Source organism: Dicentrarchus labrax, unplaced genomic scaffold, assembly GCF_905237075.1.
Source record: "Dicentrarchus labrax unplaced genomic scaffold, dlabrax2021, whole genome shotgun sequence".
Lineage (NCBI taxonomy): Eukaryota > Metazoa > Chordata > Actinopteri > Moronidae > Dicentrarchus > Dicentrarchus labrax.
Window position 1 is genome coordinate 24,821,491 of NW_026136711.1, and position 26,711 is coordinate 24,848,201.

Here is a 26,711-nt window from a genome sequence, read left to right on the forward strand (position 1 = left end):
GTGATGGTATTAGTGACAAAGGTAGACAGGTAACAGAGTAGGTTAAGGATCAGGTGTTTCTGATGAGTCATCCAGACATGGTACAGTGTAAGCTCAGAGGTCGGTTTCATAATAACTAAAATATCTCCCTTTAGAGTCCTCTCCAGCTGGATTAAAGACTTATTGGACTACAATGACAACAAATGATAAACCAGTGTTAGTTTTACCTCAGTGGAGTGTTATAGCTACATCTTATTGTCTGTATCACATTTTTTTTTTTTATATCAGAGAAAGATTAGATGCAGAGCAGCTTTCTGTTTCCCCTAAATGTGGGTGGACTTAAGTACTGGCCTGCTTGGACAGGACATATCAAGTGTGACTTGCAGGGAATTAGATCCAGAGCTCCAACTTAGAAGGGAATGCCCCAGATGAGCACAGAGACATACCGTGTACTGTATATCATGTTATACTGTATTTGTCCTTCTATTTTGGGTGTGCTGGATTGGGTCAGCCCAGCCCCATCTGTTAAAACACATTTATACACAATTACCTAGAGGTCGGTGTAAAATGTTACCATCTCAGTAATATGATTTTATTTCTCTATGAATATAAATATGAACAAGGATAGAAGGACAATGAATAAATGATAAAAACAGAGCCCCCTTTTGAAAAACAGACGATTTTGGCAGCAGGGTATAAATCCAAACAGGACTTTTAGAAACATAAAGGGCATTTAAACCCTTGACTGTACAGTACAAATGCAGCTACTTATATATGTCAGTAGCCCACACCAACCTTTACTCCCCTGGACTAAGTAAATATTTAAGTCCTCAGGCAGCACAGAGCAGTTGAACACAGAGGAGGCCGTAGGGAGCACCAATTTCTCCGAAATCTCTGTTTCTGGTGCTGATACGGGAAAAACTACGGGTAGAGGAAGAAAAGGATGGAGTAAGAGCCTGGAGTGTGTGTCTCGCTGCCAGTATACCCACCTGTTCAGACAGGCTTTTAAAGTTTAATGCCTTACAGTCTCTTGCTTTGGCTTGTTTTTATGCCTTTGCCTTTTTTCGTCTGTCTTATCTTTGACACGTGTGTCGGTGCCTAGAAATGAAGAAATCAAGGCTGTCTGTACTGTACTGAGATTTCTGAGACAATGTAATTAAAATCAAGGAATTGTCTAGAGGCAATCAGTTTCGGAGCAATTGAAAGGTTTTGGAAATTGACTACAGATTGATTACAATGCCATGTGATTGAATATTTAACAACAATTCCAATGTATTACCGTTACAGTAGAGCTATCAATACCATTAATATTTCCTCTATTATGAAAAAATCAATAGTAAAAATGTGTAATAATTACAATAAGCAAAATAAAATGGAGGCAGGGAAAAGTGGGAGCAGAGGAAGAATAACTGACGCTATGGAGAAGAGAAAAACTAAATGCGCAAGGGCCTCTGCATCAGTTTGTCAAATTTTCCTGAATGGGTCTGGACAGGTGAGGAGCCTGTGGTGAGGCAGAGAGAAGGACAGAAGAAGTGGGTGGAGGTAAAGAAGGGTGGATACTGTTGTGGGGCAGAATGAGGCTTGTAGCGAATGAAAAGGAGACGGTAGGGTAAAGAGAGGTGAGGCTCAGAGGTAAACAGGGTTTTAACGGACTAACAAGATTGTCGGCAAAGTCATCCTAAACCTCCAAACACAGAAATCTCAACAAGTGGATGTGACATGTAGCTGTTAAATCCGGACGGGACGAGATGGGATTGAGTGGGAAAACTCTCAAAAAATAAATAAACCTGAAATAATGTCTAACTTTACGGGTGTTAATATAAGTTTCCTGCCGCGTGTGACTGCTGGACATCTTGCTGGTAAAGGAGATGATAGATGGGAGACCAGAGGAAATAAAATGCAAATGAGTTGATTAATGGGCATCATCAGACAATAGAGAATTGCAATATTGGCCTCGGCTGAGATGGGCATTGGCAAAAAGAGATGAATGTAGTATCAATGGGGACCTAAAGCTAAAAGACAAAGCACTGCTACTAATAATTGTTGACAAAATATCAAGTTTAAAAAAGGCACAACTAGGACATATTTTAGAATATTTCTCTCCCAGTTCTCACCAACAGGTCAGACTTTCTGATAACGTGAGGGAGGTCTTTCTGCTGGTTGTCTGGGACCCAGAAAAAGACTTAAAACAAACAAACAATGAGGAAGGGCAAGCCAAGAGAGCGAAACAGAAAGGATTTACTGTATCACCAATACATGTTAACAGCTGTATCAGTTGGTCTCAGTTCAGAGAGGGGAAGGATTCCGACAGCTGGTGTGTGTGTGTGTGTGTGTGTGTGTGTGTGTGTGTGTGTGTGTGTGTGTGTGTGAGAAACAGGGGGAACTGGGTGTGGAGCTTTGACCAAGGGCACAGGACAGAAAGAAGCGAGTGTGGTGGCTGGAAATTCCCCAGACTCTTTCTGCCTGTAAAACAAAAGGAAAAAATATCCAAAATCTGTTGGTTTTTTTTTTTTGGGGGGGGGGGATAGTAACTAGAAACATTAACAAACATTGTGGTTTATTGTTGACTGTTGGTTAAAATTTCTAACCAGCATTTATTCTAAACGTGGCAGCAAGACAAAGAGCAAGCAAATAAGAAAAATATATTCCTTTGTCCACACTTAAACACCATCTTTTAGAATTAAAGTCAGTTATTAGAATTAAAGTCAGTCATTCTTTAAAGTCAGTCATTATCATTGTACATTTTGGTTGGTTTCACTTGTTTGTCATGTTATTACATGAAGTTATGTGAGCATAGCTGGAACGCACTTGTTTTGTTTTGCTTGTTTTAAATATATATGTTGTCTGATGAAGTCTGATATATGAAAGTTGTGAAGGAATTTAAAAAAATTAATTCTATTCACTTATTTATGACTCTGCAGACAAAAGGGTATTTAGCAGGTAAAACATCCCAGCAACGCCATAGCAACTGACACCTCCAAATACAACCATCAGTTAATGACTACACCTCATCTAAAAGCTGATCCACATGTTCATCAGTTTGGGCGTTTGTTTACACCAAGTGTCATAAAAAATAACAGAAGACAACAAGATAATAACAGAATAAAGGGTAAATAATATAAATGATCAATAACATGCTATATATTTTATTTGTTACATTTTTTTTTTTTTTTTCAATATAAATTGTATCACTTGCAACGACAAACCAATCAAAAACAAGAGGGACCGTCATCACCACACCATGTTATAAAAAAAAAGAGGCAACCTAGATCTGGGGTTGTAAACAGTGTTTTATAATGAATACAACACAGACGACGGGACTGACAAAATAAACAGACGGCAGGGGTGGAGGAGGGAGGGGTGTAGAGAAAGTATGCTGAACTACTCAGCAACAGCCACTCAAGTCGTGACGTGTTCACGGTGCTTCCTGCAGCGCTTTAACCCGGGTCCTAGAGACAGTATTTGAGCTTTCTATTCGCTGCTTGGCGCTGTTGCTATGGGGCTGTGCATGTTGAGCCGTGCACGTTGCACCGTGCATGGAAAACAGTTTGTGTGTGCTGAGTTTGGGATTAGGGCAGAGAAAGTGTCAGGAGCGGGTGAAGAGCCCGCATCAAGAGTGCAACATGATGAAACGTGGTTTTATTTCAGTGCCACTTGTGTTGTTTGTTGTTGTCGTTGTTGTTGTTGTCGTCGCTGTTGTTTATCTTATTGATGGCCTTTGTCCAACACTGTAACATCATGGAATAATATTGTATGGCTCCTTGTGTGTCTGGGATGATGACCTTGATGAACTTTCTGGTTTCAATCTCATATTAAATATATTTACCTTTTTTATTTATATAAAAAGAGTTTTATTGTATGTATGGCGCTTCATGTAAGTTTATTTCGACTTTATTCATTCTGTGGTGTCACAATGCTATAATGTTCGTGTGAATATTGAATTTATACTGACAATATCATCTCTCATAGGATATTTATATCCTTAAATATGACATTAAAGGGACTAGAGTGAGTCTGTAAACTTCCTTTATGGTAATAAACTACATTTCCAATAAGGACCAATCTTTTAAAATCGCTATGTATATACAACAGTCACTAAGACACGTTATTGTGTACCTTTTAAATGGTGAAAACATTGTTACAGTATTATCAATCGTAGACTATTTATATGGGCAAATGTGGCACCATAGGGACTAAAGTTTGCCTTTAAGTGGGGATTATGCTATGGTAAAACAAACATTTCCATGGAGACGTTTCTGTTATAAACACCATATTGCACAGCGTGTCTGTGATGCTCAATGGTGTCTTTCAGCGTTTCTATCAGCAATAATTTATCATGACATGCCTCTGATTTTATTGCGCTGGTGTGATATGTCTGCCTATATTATTCTAATAAAATTCAACCTTGTATTATAGTGATTTATAAAAACAATAAAAAATAAAAAGACAGAGAAAAAAAGAGGCTAATAAATCAGTAATAATAGATCAAATAAAAACGATAACACACTCATCAGAGATAATAACAGGTAATAAAAGTTTGTATCACGGACTAATGAAGAATTCCATCACTAACAACAGCTGAAGAATATAACCGGACAGTGAACATAGGGGTGGGGGTGGTGGTGGGTTGGGGGGGGGGCACTCTGCTGTTGAATCACACCCAGCAGCGCTAGCTCGCGCCACAGACGCTCCACCGGCCGGGCGTGTTTTCATATCTCGCGGAGCTGCAACAGAGCGCGCGGTATGAAATGAATGAGAATATGACACCGCTGTACATGTGTTTCTCTACGTCGAGTCCGTGGCTTATTACAAATACCTGAACAATAAAACACATGTGTCGTTCAGATTCAGAAGCACTTTGGTCCCGTAGAGAAGTGTCGAAGATGGGTTATTTGTTATTTTTTACCCCCCCCCCCTCGTGGATGAAGTGAAGGGGGTGTGTTAATGTAATGTCAGTGTCACCGACAAACTTGAAACAAGCACCTGCAATCAAAAGTCAGGCGAAAACAAGCGGATGTTTATTTTAATGAATAAAAACAGCACCAAGTTAGGGTTTATTTTGGTTTTTTTTTTTTTTTTTTACTACAATGTATCAATTTATAAAAAAATAAATAAAAAAAACATCGATTCAGCTTTTGTGTTCCGGAAACAAACAATTCTTCGACATTAGATATCCATGCATATATGTATATTTTTAGATTTTAGTTAGAGCCAACACTGTTTAATAAAACATGTTCTGATTCTGCTGGTGTTATCCCCAGCTAGAAATTGGTTGCCAAGCATTGCATCATTCCTTTCATGTGACTCCCATACGCCCCAAATTCGTCCTGGCCGTCTTATGACTGCATCACAATTGCTGCTCGTACAAACTATACAGGCAGGAGAGAGAACAACCAGACAAGACGACCCTAAGTCCAGCCCTCGGAGCCGATTTCGAGCCACCCTATTGGATGTCGCCAAGGAAAAGATCTTAACTGCGCGCTCGCCGTTGGGTCGTTGCAACGTCGGTCCTCGTCGTTCACGCTCGGTTGTGATGAATCTGCCTTCCCATGCATAGTTCGGTTGAGCTCTCCCTCAATATAAACACCGCCGGGAGTTTCCGAAAAATCACATTCAGGCGTCAAGACTGAACAATGGTTAACATGAGCTATCACCAATTTTTACTAAAATATCCACATTCGAGTTCAAGACAGTCGAGAAGGCGAGCGAATAAAAGAAAAAGGGTAAGTGGAGACTCTTTGTCATTAGTTTTGGTCGGGGTTTATTTTCCTCCAGTCTTTCGGGGAGTAATGGCTACTTAACGCACTCTTTAAGTGGTCTGGTGTGCTGGGAAGAAGAAAAAAAATGCATGTTTTTGGCAGATATCCCGGTGCCATTTATAGAAGAACAGTTGTCTTGATCCATCACAGTTTACATCGAGTTGTTTTTGTGTGTTGTCCGTGTCGTCTGACAAGTTGTCAAGCTCATACAGACTTAAAAGTTTTGAGGTTTTGACTCTTGAGCGTTCCTGATGTTTACAATTATTTGTGAATTTTGTGCCTACCACAAGTAATACTTTAGATTTAAAAAAAAAATTTTTTTTGAAGGTGTCAAATTTAATTGGATCAAAATAACAGACATGAGCCTACTCCGTGTGACGTCTGGCAGTAATTGGTGGGGCTGTTGAGTCGAAACTGGACGGCTTTTATTTTTGACAGCTGTATTTGTTTCTGACACTTTGGACTAATCCGTTTAAAGTAAATGTTTAACACTGAATGAATGGGTGTTTATATTGTTTTTGGGTTGTTGTTTTTCTCTCTCTCCTCCAACCCACTCTTTTCCCTCTGTCTGTACGTTGCCTTTTGTTTCGCCCATTCCTCCTGCTGGACCTTCATTTCCATGACGTAATTGTCTTGGCTCACAGTGGACATGAAGCCCTAAACTAAAATATAAAATATTTTGGATTTTTAAAATGTTCAATAATTGTGTAGGAAAAATAATGATAGGTACCAAACCAAAGTTTTAATCTCGGTATGGTCGCGCTATCACAGGAAGTTTAACATTTGACAGAAGGTTAGAGGTTTTATTTCTATTTATTATTCTTTATCACTTTTTAATTTAGTGATTCACATCCAAACGCTACATTTATAATGTTTTCATTTATTTCTATTTGCACATCAACTCGGAAAGGCATAAATCTTTAATTATAAGGAATGTGTCAGCTACAAGCTTTGTCTACAATGATCATAGTAATCATGGTGGCTTTTGTTGAGTAATTTGTCATTTGGACAGATTCAAACAATTATAACAACAACATAGCAGAGCTGACTGTCAGACCCGGAGAGATCAATATATAAGGATTTACTCGTCGTTTTTAACCACTTGTTTATCGATCCCAGCGTGTTTTGAGGACCGTAGAAAGCAGGGGGCGCAGTAGAGAACATTTTGGTCTTTGTTTACAAGAATTAAGTGACAGGATATTTTTTTTCTCTCTCTCCATCTTTTGTTGATTTGTTTTATCATCATTACATTTTTTCACAATTTCCCACAGCTATCATACATGTTTAATTTAAAGCACCCGTTGTTGCCTTGCTCTCTATTTGTGCAAATCATCATTTTGATTCTGAAATCTCAGCACATTTCCAACCTCAGAAGAAATATTTTAAGACTAATCTATCAAATACTCCTTTTTTTTTTCTTTCAGAATTGTTGGGACAAGCTATCTCCAACAAATTGGCAGACTTGATTAACAGAGACTTTCAAAAGGTAAATTGGTCTTCTCATATTTGACATTCTAAATGCTGCATGTTTGTGACGTTCAGATTTTCATCAATCAATTTTTAGTCAATTTGTCCATTTTAATATAAATGTTGAGTTATCAACATATATATATATATATATAATATATATATATATATATATATATAGATAGAATCTTCACATTCCTCTAATCAGCATTTTTAGTGCAGTACAGTAATTTCCTCACTTAGTGTCACTGTTATTCCATTTCACAATTAAGTGGATATAATATAGAGATTTCTACTTTGGTCTAGTTTTCTTTATCATGGCGTAAGTAATTATACAGATAAACTATTCATGCAGTATTCTCACTAATGATACGCGCCGTCCTTTATCTCTGCATACCTATGAACACTTGCAGAACGGTAGAGAGTTTTTGTGACGTGTCAGTCATCTAACGTGCGGCTGCTCGCCCCTCCCCATCAGGTCCAGTGTGAACCGTGTGGCCGAGTATCTGTGTGTTGCGACTGACTGGCGAGATGACTGCCGAGTGGCTACACCTGCCCCCGCCGTACCCCCCTGGTGTGGGGCCGTTGTGTGGTGCAGAGTTGGAGGCGTGGTATGAGGACCTGCAGGATATTCTGGGCTCCGACACGGGAGGGGCAAAACTGGCACGTGCCCCCACATGCACCGAGGTCAGTTGCTTGAAGAATGAAATGGCTATCACACCCATGATGAGTGTGAGTGTTTTCGTTGGTCGTATTTTCGTTAATAGTTCTCGTTTTTTAATTTTTTTTAGTTTTCTGTGAAAAAATGTCATTCACATAATAAGCGATGTGAAATGTACTTATACTGTGATATTTTACATGTTTTGGCAGGTGTTGATATTTCCGTTTTGTGCTTATAGAAGGAGCCGGAGTTTCTGGATGTTCTGGAGAGTTGTTCTCTGACGTGGCTGACTGATGGAAGCCAGACGTGGGGCGAGGGTGTCCAGAAGGCAACGGAGGAGATCCACAACACCCAGCCTCTGCATCACACCTCATCCTCATCCTCTTCTTCCTCCTCTTCTTGCATGAGTCCAGCTGTTGCAGAAGAGCAGCGGGCAGAGGTTGAAAGTGGGAGAAGTGGAGATAGCTCAGCAGGAGGCGGCAGTGATCTGCTGCCTCCAGAGTTCTTTGAGTTGCTGAGTGAAGGCGGAGTGGGAATGGTGGATCCAAGCGGAGCAGTGATCAGCAGTGGCTATTATTACCACCACCATCAACACCATCAGGCTAATAACGTCCATCCTGCCTCTCCCTCTGCCAGTGAGGAGGAACTGCCCTGTGTCCCAGATTCTCCATCTTCCTCGTCCTCAGCCTCCCAGTCGCCATCCCAAAATTGTTCTTCTCCCTCCTCACCCGTCTCTTCTCCCTCTGCCTACTTGTCCTCCCGCCTGGGAAAACGCAAGAGGACCACCAGCGAGAGGGCCAACGGTGCCTTGTCCTCTTTCGCCTCCTCCACGCAACGAACATCCTCATCCTACACGTCTGCCAAAAAGAGTCGCAAAGAAAGAGAGCAGGAGAACGAGAGGAAGGTACAGGAGCTGACGGAGCAGAACGAGCGCTTGAAAGCAGAGATAGAAAGGCTGGGAGAGGAGGTACAGAGGACACGTAGAGCCCTGATAGAGAGACTAGTCAACACCAGGAAATGAGTAAAAAAAAAAAATTAAAGACAGGAATAAATGATGACAGGTCCTACAGAATTGGAATAAGCAATGGTGGGGGGAAAGGTGTAATATGGTGGTCATGAAATGCCTCTTAAGACAGGAAAGGATGGAAACCAAAGATATATTTTATAAGCAAGAGGATTTTTGAAAAAGACAGAGCTTAAGAAGGCAAGAAGTAGGAAAGTGATGAAAGCCAAGACAAGAAAAGGCACAGAGAGAAGGGGCTGCAACAGCATTGCGGCAAATAAAAAAGACACAGCATGTACAAAGGAAAAGGAAGAACAGACAGCTCTAAGTGCAAATGATACAATGTTTTTGACGAATGTTTGTCATTTTAAAGAATGCCTAATAAGTTCCATCAAATAGGATGGCAGAAATAATGGTTTACAGGCATTTGATGATTTGTATGTTGGACAGAAAGGAACTTAATTCAGAGAGTGCATTTCATTATCATCTGTTCCCACCATTTTGCAATAATTGTAACTCCTACGTTAAGGGCTGCAATCCCGCAAGAAGAGATTATTTGCCCCAATTTGTGGAGAGTTTAGGAGCTCAGGAAAAGTTTGAAAGTGCCCAGTGCAGTGTGAGTATGAGAGAATGAGTTTTATGGGAGAGAATTCTTATGGTTTCTTACTTTTTTACAACCCATGGCTTGTGTGTATGTGTATTTAGATAAAGTAAGTAGGACCCGGCTATACTTTCTAAGCTGACCTTTTCTATCAATATGGGAATTTGTGGTAGAATTAACACAATTTGTTCTACCCTGATTTACTATTTTTATATAACACTGTAATATATATATACACACAATTGTACTGTAATGGCTTGTACTGTAAAATGCCAACATATCCAGTTATTTTCTCATTGTAGTCACATAAATTGTTAATCGTAGAATAATATGCATGGCTTTTATCATTGATGGAATCAAATACATGTATTTTACCATACCATTTATTTTATCCGCCATTGTAATCCCAGATTTGCAATAAAAGAAAAAAATGTGCAATGGTTTGTGTCATGTTACATTTATTGGTTTTCCTCTTTAATGACCTGAGTATGAATGATTTCTTTTTCTTTTTTTTTGTAGAAAATAGTGTAACCCAGAGGTAACTGAGAAAGGGGGAGGAGAGGAGTACAGGCAAATTTTTAGCTTAACTTAATCAATTAATTTTCTGAATCCAAAAAAGGTTATTTGTAGCAAATGGCAAAAAACAATTTTCCAGAGGATATAAAAACATCTTAAAATGCGCAACACACCTTCCAACACTAATATCGTATGCTGACTTTATCACAGGGAGAGTATAAAATCAGTTTCTTTTGGTGTAGGGATTTGGAAAAATCCCTCCTTTCTGTAGCTGTATTCATTTGACTCTCTCTTTGTGTGTTTTCGTTTCCCCGTCGGCCTATCCAGCATTTCATTAGTCCTCAGTGCCAATACCACATTGTCTTAGATCCTGTCACGGCTTTGCCTTAAGCTAATACCCTCATCTCTCTCTTAGTGTACATCTTGTTCCCATTCTCCACTATCATACCTCAAACCATCCTACTCTTCTCTTCCGCTGACTAACCTCCATCATTTTTGCTTTTTCTTTTGTCTCACTTCTTCTTGCCCTTCTGAGGTGCAGGCTCAGGGCTCTTCCCCTCAGCCAGAGCCAGCTGTTTCTTAAGGTCCAACAGTTTGGTCACCTCCGCTGTGATCACGGCCTTCTCTGCCTTCTGGGCCTTGAGTGCTCGCACTTTTTCTCCCTATGATAGATAAAATGGCGGGTTTTAATAGATTTCCCACATGTACATTTGTCTTTAATTAAACACTTCAGCTTATATGGACAAATAAAGGTTTTCAGCTTTCTTATCAAACTTTGTGCAATTAACTAAGGCGGCAGTTTGTGAGTTTGTAATCATACGCGTCGGTCTGAGTTTGGAAACACTGACAATAAAGAAATGTAACCGGCGCATTTATAGTAATAGCGCAAAATAAAAAAATCAAATTTACAGATAAAACAATTTTGATGAATTCATTTTCCAAATACAGATACTCAATACATCTAGCTTTTAAAATGAGCTGTTATTTATTTCAGCGGCTTGTAGTTTTTTTGCTTGCGTGAATAGATTTTTGGAGAGTTCGTTTTCACTCCTTACGGAAGAAGACATTCGTTTCGTTATTCCTGTTATAAGAAAATCTAAAAGACAAAACAATGCAATTAAAATGATCTTTCTGAAAACTATTCCAATCTATCTATTCCAATAACAGATTACAGATCCCAAAATGTCTACAAATGTAAGAATTAGTTTCATATTTGATAGCTCAACAGTGCCTTGCCGCTAGCCAGCGATCTCACCTGCTCAGTCACAGCCAGTGTGAGCTGCTTGGCTTTTTCTGGGTCCACTCCGTTCACCATCGCCACCTCAGCAAGAGGAGCTGGCACAGCAGCAGGCTGAGTGCTGGCAGCTGTCTGAGCTGTCTTCTGAGGGAGAAAACAAATAGATATAGATGTTTGAATTTGAGGCGCTTTGATGGTTATTATTTCGAGAGCTGACTTACTTCATTTCAGACATTAACACTCGTCACTCAAAATGTTAACGGGATAATAATGAGTCATGACGTGTGAATGGACAGTGAATCACACTGGACACACGGGGATGAGTAACAATTAAAAATCTGAGGACGTAAGATAAGGTGGTAGTGTTAGTGAAGGCATGCAGTAATCAAAATTGACACAGCAGCACCAGTGTGACTCTTCACACACAAATACCGCTGGCTCGATACCTTTTTTTTAGGTGGTTCATCTTCAGGCTAGAGGCAGGCGGTTGAGGAGAGGGTTTAGAGAGGGATTATTTAATCTATATAATGGATGCTTAATACATAACTTGTATAACATTCATGGTGTGTTTGCTCTGCATTATGTCTCAAAAAACAGAAAAATCTTAAATACAAATTCTAATTCACGACGACAGTCTGACAGAGGCCCGTGAACAACTGAGCACTGTCAATTCTTTCTTATTTCATTATTCATAAATAGTCAACCTATATTACTACAAGACCTGACTGAACTCATGCACAGACCATTAGGCATCATAAACATCAAATACCTGCTGTCCACCAAATTTCTTCTTCAAAGCCTCAATCTGGTCCACCTCCAGTTTCTGGAACAACGGACTGACCTGGGAAGAAAACAGGTTGACAGAAGGAACAAAAGGTAGAAATTCAAAAAATATATGCACGAATATTTAAAAAGTTTGCGATTGTGGATCCAGCCCAAGGCCAGCGTAGCTGGAAAATTTAACCTTAAGGCTCTGTGCTTGTCTTTGAACAAAGAGGATTATGCAAGTAAGTAAGTAGATAACTATGTATGAGAAATTTGCAGGGATTCAATTAGGATCACCACTCTTCAATGCAGCATTACACTTATGACAAAAGGTGTAATTCGTCATAGAAGTTGTATGCACATGAGTTTCGTGTATGGCGCATTAGTAAGATGTTAGAATTGTGTCATCTGCTGCTCCTCGCCTTGAGACCTCAGTCACGAATCATGATAGCTTTAGAGATCGGATGCATTGTTGGCAGGCTGCTGCAGACACAGGTCACCACAATTAGGCCTGCAGGGACAAGTGGCCTGAGAGAAACTTGCTGTTCGAAAGGCTGAGGCCTCAAAACACCGTCTAGGCTATTATTCTTAAGCATGTGTGTATGTGCGTGTTCACACGACTACAATGTCCCCCAGAGTACTGAAATATTGTCAGACTGTTGCATCCTCATTGTATCACCCAGCATCAACCTACAGGAGGTTCCACAGGTTTTTGTGTCTTAACATGTACGAACTGTTTGTGTGTGTGTGTGTGTGTGTGTGTGTGTACTATTTCAGGTCTTACTCACAGTGCCCACGCGGTGGCCGGCACTCAGGGCACACACGAAGGTGCCAGTGCCTTGCAACATGGCATTGATGCAAGACTGAGGAGCGTTAAGTTGATCCCTGATGGTTTGGCTGACCGTTGGCATGTATGGAAACAGCATCACTGACAGCAAGCAGGCGATATTCACAGACAGACCGGTCACTGTGCCCGCACGCTGCCTGAAGGGGAGGACCAGAGATCAGTCAGACAGATCATTAATTAAATGCTTAAATTACATCTTTATTACTGCACCTCTAGTTGGCTGTACATAATATTTTTTCTTTCTTCTATGACTTTATTTTATGAATTCAATCTTTCGCACTTTTATAGTCTCTGTTTCTAATATAAAATGAGAATTTGAAACTACACAGGTAAAGCCTGTGTTAAACTGGTCAAGACCACTCACCTCTCTGTGTCTCCTCCCTTGATCTTCTTCCAGGGTTCATTGACCTGAATGTACTGGTTGCCATGGCGAGAGATGTTGAGGATGTGTTTTAGAGCATCACGGATTCTGGTGGAACATTTGAGAGAAAGATTGAGGATTACAGAACAAAGTTGATCTAAATTGAAGCAAGTTGTGCGACCACTAACCATTTTACATCTTCTTAAGATGTGTCGAGATACTTCTCAAGATGACAAATCTACCAATCAAATAGTAGTAATGTAAAACTAAATTGACAATTTCCATATTTTCAAATTAAACTTACTTAAAACTAAACTAATTAAAGATAAGCAGAAGTGTACTTCTAAACAGTCATTTCAATTAAATTGATAATTCTCTGTCTAAAAACATCAACCTATTGATGGGTATGTGATCCAATAATCTTACTTGACTTTGTCCATGAGCTGGATGTACTGCTGCAGCTCCCAGCCCACCAGAGCCAGGAGCTTCTTATCTTCCTGTTGTAGCTCGATCGCAGGCACACAGCCCTCAAAGAACTTAGTGACAAACATGCCAGCTCTGGAGAAGATAGGGAGAGGGGGGTTTAACAAGACAGATGAAAAAAAAAAAGAGGGTCAGGGAAAAATGTGGGAATGGAAAGAAAAACTCGGCAAAAGAAACCAGGGAGGGAGAGAGAGAAAGAGAGAGGGAGAGAGAGAGAGAGAAAAAACAAAATGAGAGAAGGGCATGTTACTTGACTTGCTAATTGTTTATAAATTATAGATTTTGTTGCCAGATGTAATACAGTGCTCTGCTGGTGTAAACTAACAGTGTGCTGCATTTAGCATCTTCACAGCTCCTTCATTGCCTCGATATTGTTGCTGGAGTCAGTCATTTTTTAAATTAGTTTTATGTGTACATCAGGGGATGTTCATAGTGAGAAGGTTTTTTGTCATGTCTGATGCAACAGACCGTTCTATATTTTACACATTTCTTAGCCCCTGAGGAAGGTCTGACAAACCAAAATGCTTTGACATGACTGTCAAATTTACAGTGAACTGTGATCCTGATGTGTGAGCATGAACTTTGTGTGACCTGTATTCTTAATTTGTTTTAGTCTTTTGAATAGTGTAACTGCCAAGCCCTGAGGTTTTTATTCATCCTGGGAAAATAAAGAGCAATTTTCTTACTATAAAAAAAATTATTGAATCATCCTAATCAATAAAGTATTATTTGCTGCTGGTAAATATAAAGTAGGGATTTATCCATTTTGGTTTGTCAAGCTGATTATTTGTGAATTCTCAACAGTCAATGTTTCAGCTGAACAGCAATTAGCTGGAACACCACACCCCAGAACCGCTGATGAATTAAAAAGTGGCATAAGATGGACACCCTGTCGCTAATGATGTAGTGATTCAGTAACTGGATCCAGGCAAGGACAGAATTTCTTTTCTGAAGCAGAATATTTTCTACCTCCAACACCTTAGGCTGAATGCAATCTACAAGATATTTTTGAACCAATTAAGCATCAACGTTGCTGCCCGAGACCAATTTTGAAGATCAAGGTACTTTGAAAAAAAGCTACTGAGAAAAATCTTTGATGTGGGATTTAACCCTGATCTTTTAAAAATCATTTGAGGCAATGTAATTGGGGCTAAATTACACCATCCCAAACAAATTTAGAAAACTAGGGTGAGCCTCTTATAATAGTTACTGCTCTAACAGACTTTTTTTCAATGAGTACAACAATCTGAAAACTTAGTTGTTAAATGGACTGGATGACAGTTTTGTTGCACATTTGCTTTTTGAGTGAAACTTATTAGCAAAATGTGAGCAACTTGAGGTGGATTGCCCCATTTTTTTTATTTCACTGGTGACTGATCAAAACAATTCAAATAGAAAAACAAACAGTAACAGACACTGTCACAAAGTCAGATGGCAGGGAACAAATATCATGACGAGATAGGTGCAGGTTACCTTGTTAGGGTCACTGGCGAAGTTTGAATTCTGACATTTCTCAGTAAATTTTACTATTTGCTGACCACATGTAGAGAGCAGGAATTCATTTTATAACATGTGACTATTACAAACCTGTTGATAAAGTTGCCCAAGTTGTTGAGCAGCTCAGAGTTGTTCTTTGTAGCCATGTCAGCCCAGGAGAAGGCTGAATCCTGTCCCTCTGGACGCACATACAGGAGGTAGAATCGCCACACGTCAGACGGGATGCCTGTGTCCTTGGCCATGTCTCCAAACACACCCACGCCTCGGCTCTTGGAGAACTTAGTGTCCTCGTAATTCAGATATTCTATTGGGAAGTTACAGCATAAGTTACTCTCAAAGCTGAACCTTAATTAACATTCATGATCGTGTTGCATAACTGCCAGAGTTAATGTGTCATTACAGTTTAAAAAAACAAACATTTTAAGTTCTGTCGTGTGGTGAATTAGTCTAATATATAAATAACTAATCAACGGGTGAAATCATTCAGTCTTACCCGTGGCAACGAGGTGGTTGACCAAAGTGTAGTTGTCCTGAGCTCCCAGTAGGGAGCAGGGAAACACCACACTGTGGAATGGCACATTGTCTTTGGCCATGAAGTTGTACAACTCCACCTGGTGGCAAAGACACAACACTGCACTGTTAGGATGACATCATATTAGATCATCATGAGATCATCCAGTTCAAAGAGGACTTATCAGCTCTCCCCAACCCCCCATCTCTCCCTCTGTGCAAATACAGGCCATCACACACATAACAGGAGCTCAGTCCTGGGGTTTTTAGATAGAGATGAGATGAATGAGTCAGTGAGTATGAAGAAGATATCTTAGATTTTTTTTTTATCTATGAGACTTCTTTTTAAAGAACTCTCAGTTAAATAAAGTCCACATATAAATGAACAAGCTAGCTAAGTTTCCAGCTCAACGCTTGCTACTGTATGTGTGAAAAGCTGAGTGGCACGAAAGCTTAAAATATCATCGCATACTGTAGGCGCACACAGAATGTCAAATAGTTCCCTATTTCTAAGTAAAGCTGATGACAAAAATCAAGAAAGCCTTTGGTAGACTGATCATTCCAACATTTATCTCAGAGTGGATGTTTCAAGAAGTGGAGCTGTATTTCCTTCTATACATTATCCTGTGTGCACATTGTAGCTGTGGGTACAAAACGGAATGTGCATTTTAATCATCATCAAAGAGGTTATGTCTTCATCTGTTTCACATTAGGGTTATATGGAGCTAGGAATTACACTGTTCAAATGGAGAGTGCAAAAGACCAGATGGGGCAATGAAAAAAGCAATCAGACCCATTCTGTGTTGTAAAGAGGACTAAATCTGTGCCAAGCTTGTGCACCAGTTCCCTGCTCGGCTCATAAATTGACGTGTGTGTGTCGGGGTGGATTACCTGATGAGGATTCTTCCACCACTTTTCCCATTTGTCAGTGTAGTTGGCGGTAATGGACAAATAACCAATGGGGGCATCAAACCACACGTAGAACACCTGCAGAGGTAGCAAGAATCATAAATGAATTAAATACATTTTTGCAATTGCTTTGTGTTACAGAAATGAATTTTGGATCATGTGATTTGTCTGAAGTCACATCTGCGATTGTAATCAATATTTGTATCCAGGTCATTGTCAGTTTCCTTGTGCATTATTTTTCGGAAAAAGTTTGAGGTGTGTTCTAAAAGAAGTGGTCAGCATTGCAACATGTTTAGACATGCCACACCTCCCAGTGAAGAACCAGTGTGCTATTAAAGAGCACTGCAGTATCATCAGTCACGGCAGCATTTGTAAACAGTTAATGAAGTGCACAGTCATTTTCAATGTTTAATTAGAAACCTGACCTTAGATATTAAGTGTTTGTATTCATTATCTTCACAGCAAGGTAATTTAGCTCAACAGTAGAGCTTCGTTATGTTTCAATAGAAGGGGAAAAAAACTAGTGGTGTGTGAATCGTTTCTACTGTATAATAAACTATAATATCAAATAGCAAGATTTTTTTATGTGAAATTTTTAGCTGACAATAGCAGACCTTCTCTTTAAAGTCAGGATGAGGTACTGGTGTTCCCCACTTCAGGTCCCTGGTGATGCAGCGAGGTTTGAGTCCATCTCTCAGCCAGGAGCGAGTGATCTGTTTGGCATTTGCTGTCCAGTCTCCTGTGCTGGTTGACTTGTCCAGCCACTGCTCCAACTGAGCCTCAAGCTGCATGACAGAAAGAAGGAGAATGAAAAGACTGATGAAAACAACTGAATGTCTTAACTCTAAACTTCTGCTCTAGAAAGAGTAAAACTCTTCATATAAAACTAATTACCACAAGGATAACTGCCTTCCACAAGCTATCTGACTCTGAATTGTACTTCATACTTGTACTTTCTTAATTGGCCAACTCTGTCTCGATCCCCTTAGTAAAAAAAAAAAAAAAAACACAGTCTAAACTATAGGATGGACAACCCAGGGTATTACAATGCAGTGAGAAAACATACCTTTGGCAGGTCCAGGAAAAGATGTTTGGAGGAGCGGATGACTGGAGTCTGCCTGCAGACTTTACACTGTGGTTCCTGGAGGGGACAGCCATCAAAAATGATCACTGGTTAGGCTAAATGTAACATGATTTTTACCTGAAATTGCAATTTATAGGATATTTTTTTCATTTATGAATGCAGAAACAATTTTTCAAAGTTCCAGTGCAGCAACAATACTACCATAACAGTAAATTAAAGGTTGTAGTGTCAGCCTCTCTTACTAAAAGAGGAAGTCTGTATTTCTAGATTCACGGTTCTGCAAAAAGAGGAAATATATACCGGTATAGTGTAAGAGGCACAGCAGCCCAAAAAGATCATGTATGTACTGCTGCTTCAGTTAATGATTAGTTTCAAATACGTGGTGCAGTTGGCATCATAGGCCTCACCCTAAAAACAAATAGTTGTCCAGCTATCTATATACTTCTATTCCTATATGTCACCCTTGTTCTCCAGAGACTCTTGAAACTCATTCTGGGATATGCAAGAAGTCACTAACTGACGTGGATGTAAAAACTGCAAAGTAAGGCAAAGTAGAAAATGGAAAGCCAATTAGTATCGGAACATGTTTTTGCCTTCAATATAGATTAACATAGAAGAATAAAAATGGTATAGCAATTGGCCCGGCTATCATTCTCTTTCTAATAGTCAATTAATGTCAATAATCAGCATAGATTCCTCATGATCATCCTACTCTTGCCTTTTATCATCAACATGCTCCTCCCAACTCACCCTGAGTTCCACAGCATTGATGAGCCGCCCACACTTGTCACACTGGTCACCACGAGCTTCTGGGTAGCTGCAGTGGGGACAGGTGCCTTCTACGAAGCGGTCGGCAAGGAAGCGCTGGCAGCTTTCACAACGCAGTTGCTCCACTGTGTCTTCCACCAGGAAATCGTGCTTGTGGAGTCGCCAGAAAATATTCTGGGCTATCCTGAAGGGATAATAAGAGGACAAAGATGGATTAACAATATTTTGGGGGTTGTCCCTGGGATGCAAGGAGAAAATATTTTGTGTGAACACACTGATGATGACGACTGTGTTATGTGGGAAGTAATGAGTCATTACACCCTGACCTCATTTTTGTTTTCCAAATAAGATTTATACTGTTCTTCCCTGTTAGCTAGAAAATGATGTAAACTTTATGGATCAATATAGCAATCTAGAAAATTGAGCAATATACTAGAAAAAGAAGAAAGAAAATTTGGGTCATTGATTTGTTAAGAAAAACATGAAGTAAAACAATTCCAAACAAAGCTGACTAACCTTTGGTGGTGAATTTTAAATCTAAAATGTATGACCTGACATCCAAAACACTTTTCATGAAGCAAATCAAAAGTCTTTAATCTGTGGGCCGTTTTCATTTTTCAAAGCACACAGTTCTGGTGCATGGTGTTTGATGCCTTTAATGCTGTTCACTCTCAAAGCAAGGGCTGCAAAACAAGAGTTTTTATCTTCGTAATCCTTTTCTATGTACAAGCTCAAGAATTTAAGTCTCTTCTTTACTGAAGAAAAGTGCATCTCTTTTCGTATCCATTTCCACATGTAAGTAGGTAAAACACACCAAAAACCTAACCACTTATACAAACAAGAAATTAGCCGACACCTGATCCAAGCACACACTGACAAGAAATCCCTCCCACTCCATTGTTTTTCTTTGTTTCAGTAATTCCTCAGAGCAACAATCAATGACTCTAAAGCAATTTATTTCATCCCCACACTTTGATCTCCTCAATATTATAAAATTGATAACTCTACTAGAAGAGAACATCCAATTTTTTTTTCCTAGACTGACGCCAATACCTTTCCTTTCAGCTGACTTTTTAAAAAGTTGTGAGAAGTGATACTGTTTCTTGAGTAAATACATTACTATATTACAATGAAGTGAAACCTCACCTGACTGTCTAAATCTACTTTTACACATAACGCTCATTTTAGTTGTGTGCTGTGCCAGTGTTTGACTAATTCATAAGTGACAGGTGTCACATGTGATAACAGTAGTTCCAGACACATTGCTGCTCAAGAATTAAACAATAATGGTGGGATACTTTTTTCATTTGGTAAACCCTGGAAATGTAAGCAATAACTTAAATTCTACAATCGTGATCAGTAATCTCTGAGATTAAGTCGAATGTATGCTTGAGAGGGCTAGACATCCACACCAGTATCTACTGCAAGATTATAGTAATCCTATGTTACGTAATTGTGTAGTAATCGTATGGAAACATGCCCTTTCATACCAAAGCCAAGAAGCATCAGAACCACATCTAACCATAGCCACAACAATCTTCCCTGCTTCCACTTACTCCGTCTGCTTCTCGGTGGTGGTTCTGCCAAAAAAGTCAAAGTCAATCTGGAACCACTTGTAGATGCTGGAGTGAATGGCATGGTACTTGTCGCAGATCTGCTGCGGCGTCAGACCCTCCTCTCTGGCCTTGTTCTCTGTAGCTGTGCCATACTCATCTGTGCCACACACAAACAGCATGTTCCATCCTCGCAGACGGCCGTACCTTAGAGGAGGAGACGCACGGAGTCAGCACAGTAAGACATGAGACACTCAGAGGGAGGGATGGCAAGGGAGAGAGACATATGTAGAGAAGAAAAAATAACTGAAGAAAGAAAGATGATGTTGGGGAGTTACTGAGTGAATGACAAGAAGGAAAAGCAGGATATCGTGATATGCCTGTATTGTACATTATCTATGCACATAGATGATCATCAGCAATTTGTTGGCACCTATGTAGACAGAAAAATTAATTACAAGACCGAATTCCTACCTGCTAAAGACATCAGCGCTGAGGACACAGCCAATGATGTTGCCCAGGTGGGGGACGTTGTTGACATAAGGCAAGGCGCTGGTCACAAGCAAGTTTCGCTTGCCCTCCTGTGGCAAACTGGAAAAAACAGATCTGGGTTCAAATCTGAATCCCTCATAACTCCTATCTCCTCTCTGCTGTTGGAGTTTAGAAAATTAGGTTGCTTTACTGCACATGACGGTTGCTGGGTAAGTTAGTGGGATTGTCCCACAGAAAGATGATCTTAGGTGATGTGATCCCAACAACATCATATAACATGTTAAACTTTAATATACAGAGTCACTGCTAGCCACTAAGTTTAAGGCCTTAAAACAATAGCAGATCTGTGAGCCTGACGAGATGTCCAGGAGGAAATGTGTACAATGCAATGAATTAAATATTATATGAATTTAAAACCGCTTTATGCCTGAAACAGTGCCTGAGAACTGCATGCAACTCTGAGTAAGTTCTCAATGTCTAGAATGGGATACCGCACTTTTAATCACTTACATGGGGTGTTGTCTGTTTGTAGCCAATGGGCAGGCATTCAAACCTTTACTAAAGGTGACAGCAGCTGCCTCCATCTCCTCTTCTGAAACCACACGTTCACCTTCCTCGCCCTGAACAAACATTGAGATATAGAGAATTATTAGGCTGGTGATCTCCCCAAGCACATATTTGTATTTTAATCCTGTTGTTATATTACATTTAATTAATTAAATAGCATTACTGGGGAAAAAATTTGAAATGGTAGTGAAATGACAAAACTACTATTCATAATGAACTGCCTTTGGAGTACTGAACTTAACATCACAATTACCTCAATTTCAACATGATGTTAGCAAGCAAGAGAGCCTGAAGAGAGTTCTCAAAGCTATAATGACTTGTCAAAAGAATCACACTGTATACAGTAAGTGATATTTTTTTTAACGTGATCCCTTTCTAGCAAAGGGAGTCCTTATCAAGGACCATCCTCTCTCTAAACTTCTGGATCAAAAAGACGAAGAAATACACTCAACTGTTCAGTGTTCAGTCTTCAACCCTTTTCCCCCGTCCTTTTGACCTCTAACCCCGAAGCTAAAGTATTTAGCAATCTGAGATACACACACTGTGCAACTTCCTTTTACAGGGTGTCGTAACTGGTGCTTCTATATTTGACTGGCACCTGCTGAAATCCTCACACAAGAAAGAAAGAAATAGAGGATAAAGAAAATAGTGATGTAACCTCTACACGCTGCATGTTCTACAGTATATCCTAACACGGGTGTTAATTTAGATTTCATAGAGCCAAGTTAACTCTCACACGGAGACCGCATCTGCTTTACAAGAGAGCCCTGCTTAGTCTAAGTGAGGTGAAATTTGAGCCTTGCAACCCTTTGAGTGCTTTAACTTTCTTCCCAAGTGAAAAAGTTACGGTGAATATAGAAAATGTGGGAAAGGAAACCTGTGACAATACATGTAACACAACAGGTGTTATTTGCATTATAAAAATAAAAAGACTATACATTTTCTTGGAAACCTTACATGTATATGTTTCCTGAGGCATAAGCACAAGTGTAGTTAGGCACTGAAGCACCTCTGAATGCTTTTTGTTCAGTAAGAAAGCTTTAAGTCTAATAGTTATCCTGATGATCTGGCTGATACCTCAGCAGGGTTGCTGTTGCATGATTGTGTGTCTCTGCACTGGCTGCTCTGAGGGGCAGGCTGCCTCTGCATGTAGCTCTTCATGCCCTGCAGGCCTTTTCCCTGCAGCACTTTCTGAGCAGCAGCCTGGAAACTGCACATAACAGCAGCCCCACGGTCAAACCAAGTCTTTACAGACTTGCATTCACCTGAAATGGAAAGCAAAGGCGATTGGAAAAGAGGGAGGGAGGCAGAGAGAGGGGGAGAGAGAGAGAGAGAGTATTGTAAATAAATATTTTAAAATAAAACGTGAAAGGTAAGTAAAGGAAAAAGAAAATGGAATTATTAAATGAAAATAGAGAAGTTACACTATTAAAAAAAATGTGTTCATGAATAGAAAATGTATGTATAGCCAATAATAAATAACAAATAATTTCAAAGTTTATTAGTATTTACCCAATGCTAGTGAAGAGTCAGATAAAATGGGGTACAGCGCAGCCCACAAAACAACATCAGCAACTGAAACAGCTTCCTGAAACACAGCACAGTTTAATGAACATTATTTTTTTAAAGCAATTAACACGCAATATATCTTGCTATGTGTCCTTTACTGTCAACTAACCTAAAGGTTAAATGCTTATCGTTTTGAAAACGCTAAACAATGCAGACCGGACCCCCAGTGCAATTTCTGCATACAGAACAACCATAAGAAAGACTATTTAAAACCTGGACTATATGTATCACTGTGTGTGAAAACCACAATCTCTGTTAAGCTAGACACAGTGTTCCTCCCAGTCATGTCAATCACCAAGAGACTTAACAAAACACATTTCTGTACACATGAAATATATGACAGACTCAGATGACTTGTTGCCACGGGGGCTGCAAATAGCACAGAGACAGACATCCCCCCCCAAAATCCACCCACCCACACTCAGGCACATCTGCAACATAAGGGACCTCATCCCCAGATAAATTGTTTTAACTTAAAAATGCATCACTAGCTCAACATCAGCAGCTGAAAAAGAAAAAAAACAAGAAATGTTGCCCGAGGAGCCTGATCTGGCACAGCGGAGACGCTCAGTTAAGCTCAGCTGAGCTTCCAGAGAGGCACCATGAACTTTTGACTTGATCATATATCATCAAGTGTGTTTGTCTTTATCTTCTAAATGTGTTTATACTATACATGGCAACTAAATGGGTATTGGAAAAAAGCAAGTGCGGTAGCGACTAAGAAGAGATGCAAATACTGTACCCCAGTTAAATATGGCGTGTTCCCCTTGCTCAAGCTTTGGTCCAAGTAGTTTAGGGGCCCCTGGAGGACCTTGGACACCTCTGATCCCTTTCCCTGTAGCACTGCCATGTGAAGGGCCTGTAGCAGTGCAGGCTGCACAAATAAGACAAAACAGAAATGAATTAGAATTAACTGAATGACATTTGAGCATGACAGAGGTTAAACAGTTCATTTCCTTCCTGTTGCTACAGGGCATGCACATAGATTTGTTCAGGTTTAGTGTTTTGTACAATACATGACCAGCAAAATGTGTTTTTATATTGTGCTTACCTGAAGATCTGTGGCTTCCCATTCAAGCCACTGATTGCAACGTTCACTGGAGTCTTTTCCACTTACTTCAAATAGGTATCTAATATGTCAAAAGGTGAGAAACAGAAGGAAGTCAAATAGCTCACTTGCTTTCAAAAGAAATTTCCTCTGATGTGCCAAACAAACATACCTAAAAAAAAATTAGCCTCAAAATTGTACTGTAATGTAATCATTGTCAAACAAAAGCATTAACATTTTACTCACCTGTTTTATTTTGTAAGATATCTATCTGAGAAATGTCTGCTGCCATCCCAATACAATTAAGAAAACCTGAAGTTACAGCCAAAGCTATTGGCATGACTACATACTGAGATATGTGAAAATACATTTCTGTTGCTCAAAGGGCTCTTTAGGATTTTGAATATCTGACAAGTTACTTAGAGGCAGTGATTAATAGCCTCCACATCCATGCCAACCTGGCATTGGCATTCATAAACGACCAAGCAGGACTATGATGTACTGACCGGCAGATGGCATTGGAGCTGAAAAGGTGCAGTCCACTAGGCAGGAGCAGGGCTGGCAAGGTTGGACGGCTAAGGAAGGGCACCACTCTCTCTGGTTAAAATCAAAAATGTTTGTTAGCAGACAATATTGTTATGCAGATGAGTTTGTTTCTATGAGTGGTAGGACTAGATTCTTCAGCTGGTTGAACATGTTTCAGACTATAAAACCTCCTTCTAATCTTTAGAGAGAGAGAGAGAGAGAGAGAGAGAGAGAGAGAGAGAGAGAGAGAGAGAGAGAGAGAGAAGAAATCTGTTGGATCAAATTCATTTCAACACGTCCTGGGCAGAGATTATATGAGAGTTAAATATATGAGTATATGGAGAACTAATAACACAAGAATCATCAAATGCATCAAGGATAATCCTGTGATCAAATTCTCAGCCTCAATACTTATCAGTTAAGTTACTAGAATGGTTTATGAAGAACGTAAAGGTCACATGGAAGGTCAAGGATCTGATCTTCTTAATCTGTAATTTATCAGAACTCAGAGCAGATGAGGGGATTCTGGTAACACATTATTACTGATGTCTTGACTTGGACAATATAATTTGATAAGATTCAATCCAGCAGGAGTAACATTAACAATGATTATTATTGTAACTTTAATAAATGTTCAATATTTTAGACTTTGTAATGAATCAATTGATAGATAACAAAACCATTACATACTACATATGATACAGTATACTTCAACACGACTAATGCTGTTTATATTCAGTCCACTTCATTCATACACTGTGGCTGCATCACAGGTGGCCCTGATTATCCATCTCTGTGGTCCAAATCCCTAGCAGGACTAGCACACATCTGGGACTAGGAGTGAGGCCGCTCTCACATGTCTGAAACAACCAGACCATACGCCCGAAGCTGGGCTATATTACCGTTTAATTAGAATCTGATTCCTTTGCAACCCAGGGGTATTTGAAGGGGTTACGGGGGGGGGATGTTTTAATTTCACTATCATTTCACTGTCAATTTAGCCCAATGAGAGAATCTATATGACTAATTTAATCACAGGTTTCACACTTGTCACTGTTAATCTGCCAATCTATAGTGTAGACAGTTATGGTATAACTAAATCTTATCAGACAGGGTTCCCTGAGACTACATCTTATCAAATATGGGTCTGTCAGTATATACTATCAATGGTCTGTGGCCTGATATGGATCAATTGGGGGTCCTTGACAACAAAAAGGTTGAGAACCACCAATACTACCATGTCAAGCTCATTGTGGACCACTTGTATTAAAACAGCCTATCCTGACCACTAATTGCCCCTGATCCTGAGGAGGGATGAGTTGTTTGGCTGAAATTAATATAGATCAAAATACAGACAGACTTGTGTCACTGTCAATACACGTAACAGAAGAGATTAGTATAATTCAAACCTGGATGGTGGCCATGTTGGCCTCCTCTCCTCTCCTCTCCTCTCTCTCTCTCTCTCTCTCTCTCTCTCTCTCTCTCTCTCTGTGTGTGTGTGTCAATAAGCCAGCCCTGTTCAAATAAGTTTTCATCTATCTTTTTTTAGTAGGTGCAGCCTGACACCAGTAACAGAAGCTTTCCCCAAACACTGACAATGACTTTTTGAAAAATACGGTATAACAAGATAAGATATTTGATTGTGTCTCTAATACAGCTTTCCAATCCAATCCCAGACTGATACAGGCTTTAAAGTAGTAATGTTAGACATTAGAGAGGTTTACTGTACTGACACCTGAAGCTACACACTGCTACACAAAGGCTACACAAACGAACAGTACTGAAACAAGACAAACAAAGCAGTGATGTGCGGTAAGAGAGATTTCTAGCTGCTTCTCAGACCCAGATGGACTGTTCTCTCCATTCATCAGTGACTGACGGTTGTGGCTGTGTAATATCCAGCTAGCTGTAGTCAGTCCTGTTGAAGTGAGAGCAGCCTGTCAGTGTCAGTCAGTAAACGTTACACCACAAACTGTAACTCCACAAAACCACACGTACATAAATGACGAGCCCCAGCTGTTGAAAGTCCCCGGTAAAGGTAGACTCACAGACTAATGTGTAAGCTGACCATGCTTTTCTTACCTTCGTGGTTGACATACTGAACGTCGCACTGAACCCCAGTCACTCCTAACGCAGCTAACACCTTCAGGCAATGCGGGTTGCCTTCACTTACGAAGAGCTTCATCTGGCCGTTGGTAGCTACTCCGACTGGCTTTAACGGTAAATGTATATTTATATATGTTGTTGTTGTTGTTTTTTTTACTTTAAAACAAGAGAAGAAACCCAGCTGCTGATATAAACTTTGCCAGTGAGTGCCGTCCACACGCTGATGCAAGCGGTATCCCTTTTACAAATGGCGGACGTGTAGTTTTGACGCGGCGTCTGCGTCGTTCACAGTAACGGTAGCCGTCCGTCGAATGGACTACATCTCCCGGGAACTATCTCCCACAGCGTAACGTTCGACGTCCACAAGGGTTTGCTTGTTTTTGTTTCCACCGTAGCACCGCCGG

At 39.9% G+C, this 26,711-nt stretch overlaps 2 protein-coding genes across 4 annotated transcripts; one reads left to right on the forward strand and one right to left on the reverse strand.

Annotated features, from left to right (window-relative positions):
- The first annotated feature begins 5,532 nt into the window (after positions 1-5,532).
- Positions 5,533-9,908, forward strand: ddit3 (DNA-damage-inducible transcript 3). 2 transcript variants are annotated; one of them, XM_051414322.1, is made up of 4 exons: positions 5,533-5,702; positions 7,163-7,224; positions 7,684-7,937; positions 8,105-9,908. In XM_051414322.1, the coding sequence occupies exons 3-4, from the start codon at positions 7,737-7,739 to the stop codon at positions 8,885-8,887; spliced, it is 984 nt and encodes a 327-aa protein (XP_051270282.1). In that variant the 5' UTR covers positions 5,533-5,702; positions 7,163-7,224; positions 7,684-7,736; the 3' UTR covers positions 8,888-9,908. The 2 variants fall into 2 exon arrangements, with proteins under 2 accessions (XP_051270282.1, XP_051270283.1); XM_051414323.1 differs by having other exon boundaries at positions 5,551-5,702; positions 7,684-7,892.
- A 3-nt stretch (positions 9,909-9,911) lies between these two features.
- On the reverse strand, positions 9,912-26,570 carry mars1 (methionyl-tRNA synthetase 1). 2 transcript variants are annotated; one of them, XM_051414291.1, is made up of 22 exons: positions 26,284-26,570; positions 24,183-24,273; positions 23,680-23,758; positions 23,371-23,502; positions 22,572-22,647; positions 22,137-22,324; positions 21,003-21,112; positions 20,475-20,591; positions 20,004-20,207; positions 18,430-18,631; positions 17,662-17,736; positions 17,210-17,380; positions 16,578-16,673; positions 15,670-15,787; positions 15,267-15,480; positions 13,623-13,754; positions 13,200-13,304; positions 12,777-12,972; positions 11,993-12,064; positions 11,670-11,696; positions 11,242-11,367; positions 9,912-10,648 (listed from the first exon to the last, which is right to left on the reverse strand). In XM_051414291.1, exons 1-22 carry the CDS (start codon positions 26,384-26,386, stop codon positions 10,499-10,501), a joined length of 2,784 nt encoding a protein of 927 aa, XP_051270251.1. In that variant the 5' UTR covers positions 26,387-26,570; the 3' UTR covers positions 9,912-10,498. The 2 variants fall into 2 exon arrangements, with proteins under 2 accessions (XP_051270251.1, XP_051270252.1); XM_051414292.1 differs by lacking the exon at positions 11,670-11,696 and having other exon boundaries at positions 26,284-26,569.
- Positions 26,571-26,711: the final 141 nt, after the last annotated feature.

Excerpts from the sequence above, each read along its gene's own strand:
- ddit3 (XM_051414322.1), top strand. The coding sequence starts at position 7,737 with ATGACTGCCGAGTGGCTACACCTGCCCCCGCCGTACCCCCCTGGTGTG. Across the intron at positions 7,938-8,104 it reads CTATCACACCCATGATGAGT|AAGGAGCCGGAGTTTCTGGA; the intron begins GTGAGTGTTTTC and ends TTGTGCTTATAG.
- mars1 (XM_051414291.1), bottom strand. The coding sequence starts at position 26,386 with ATGAAGCTCTTCGTAAGTGAAGGCAACCCGCATTGCCTGAAGGTGTTA. Across the intron at positions 20,592-21,002 it reads ACAAACAGACAACACCCCAT|TTTGCCACAGGAGGGCAAGC; the intron begins GTAAGTGATTAA and ends TGTTTTTTCCAG. Across the intron at positions 15,481-15,669 it reads CAACCACCTCGTTGCCACGG|AATATCTGAATTACGAGGAC; the intron begins GTAAGACTGAAT and ends ACTTCCCAATAG.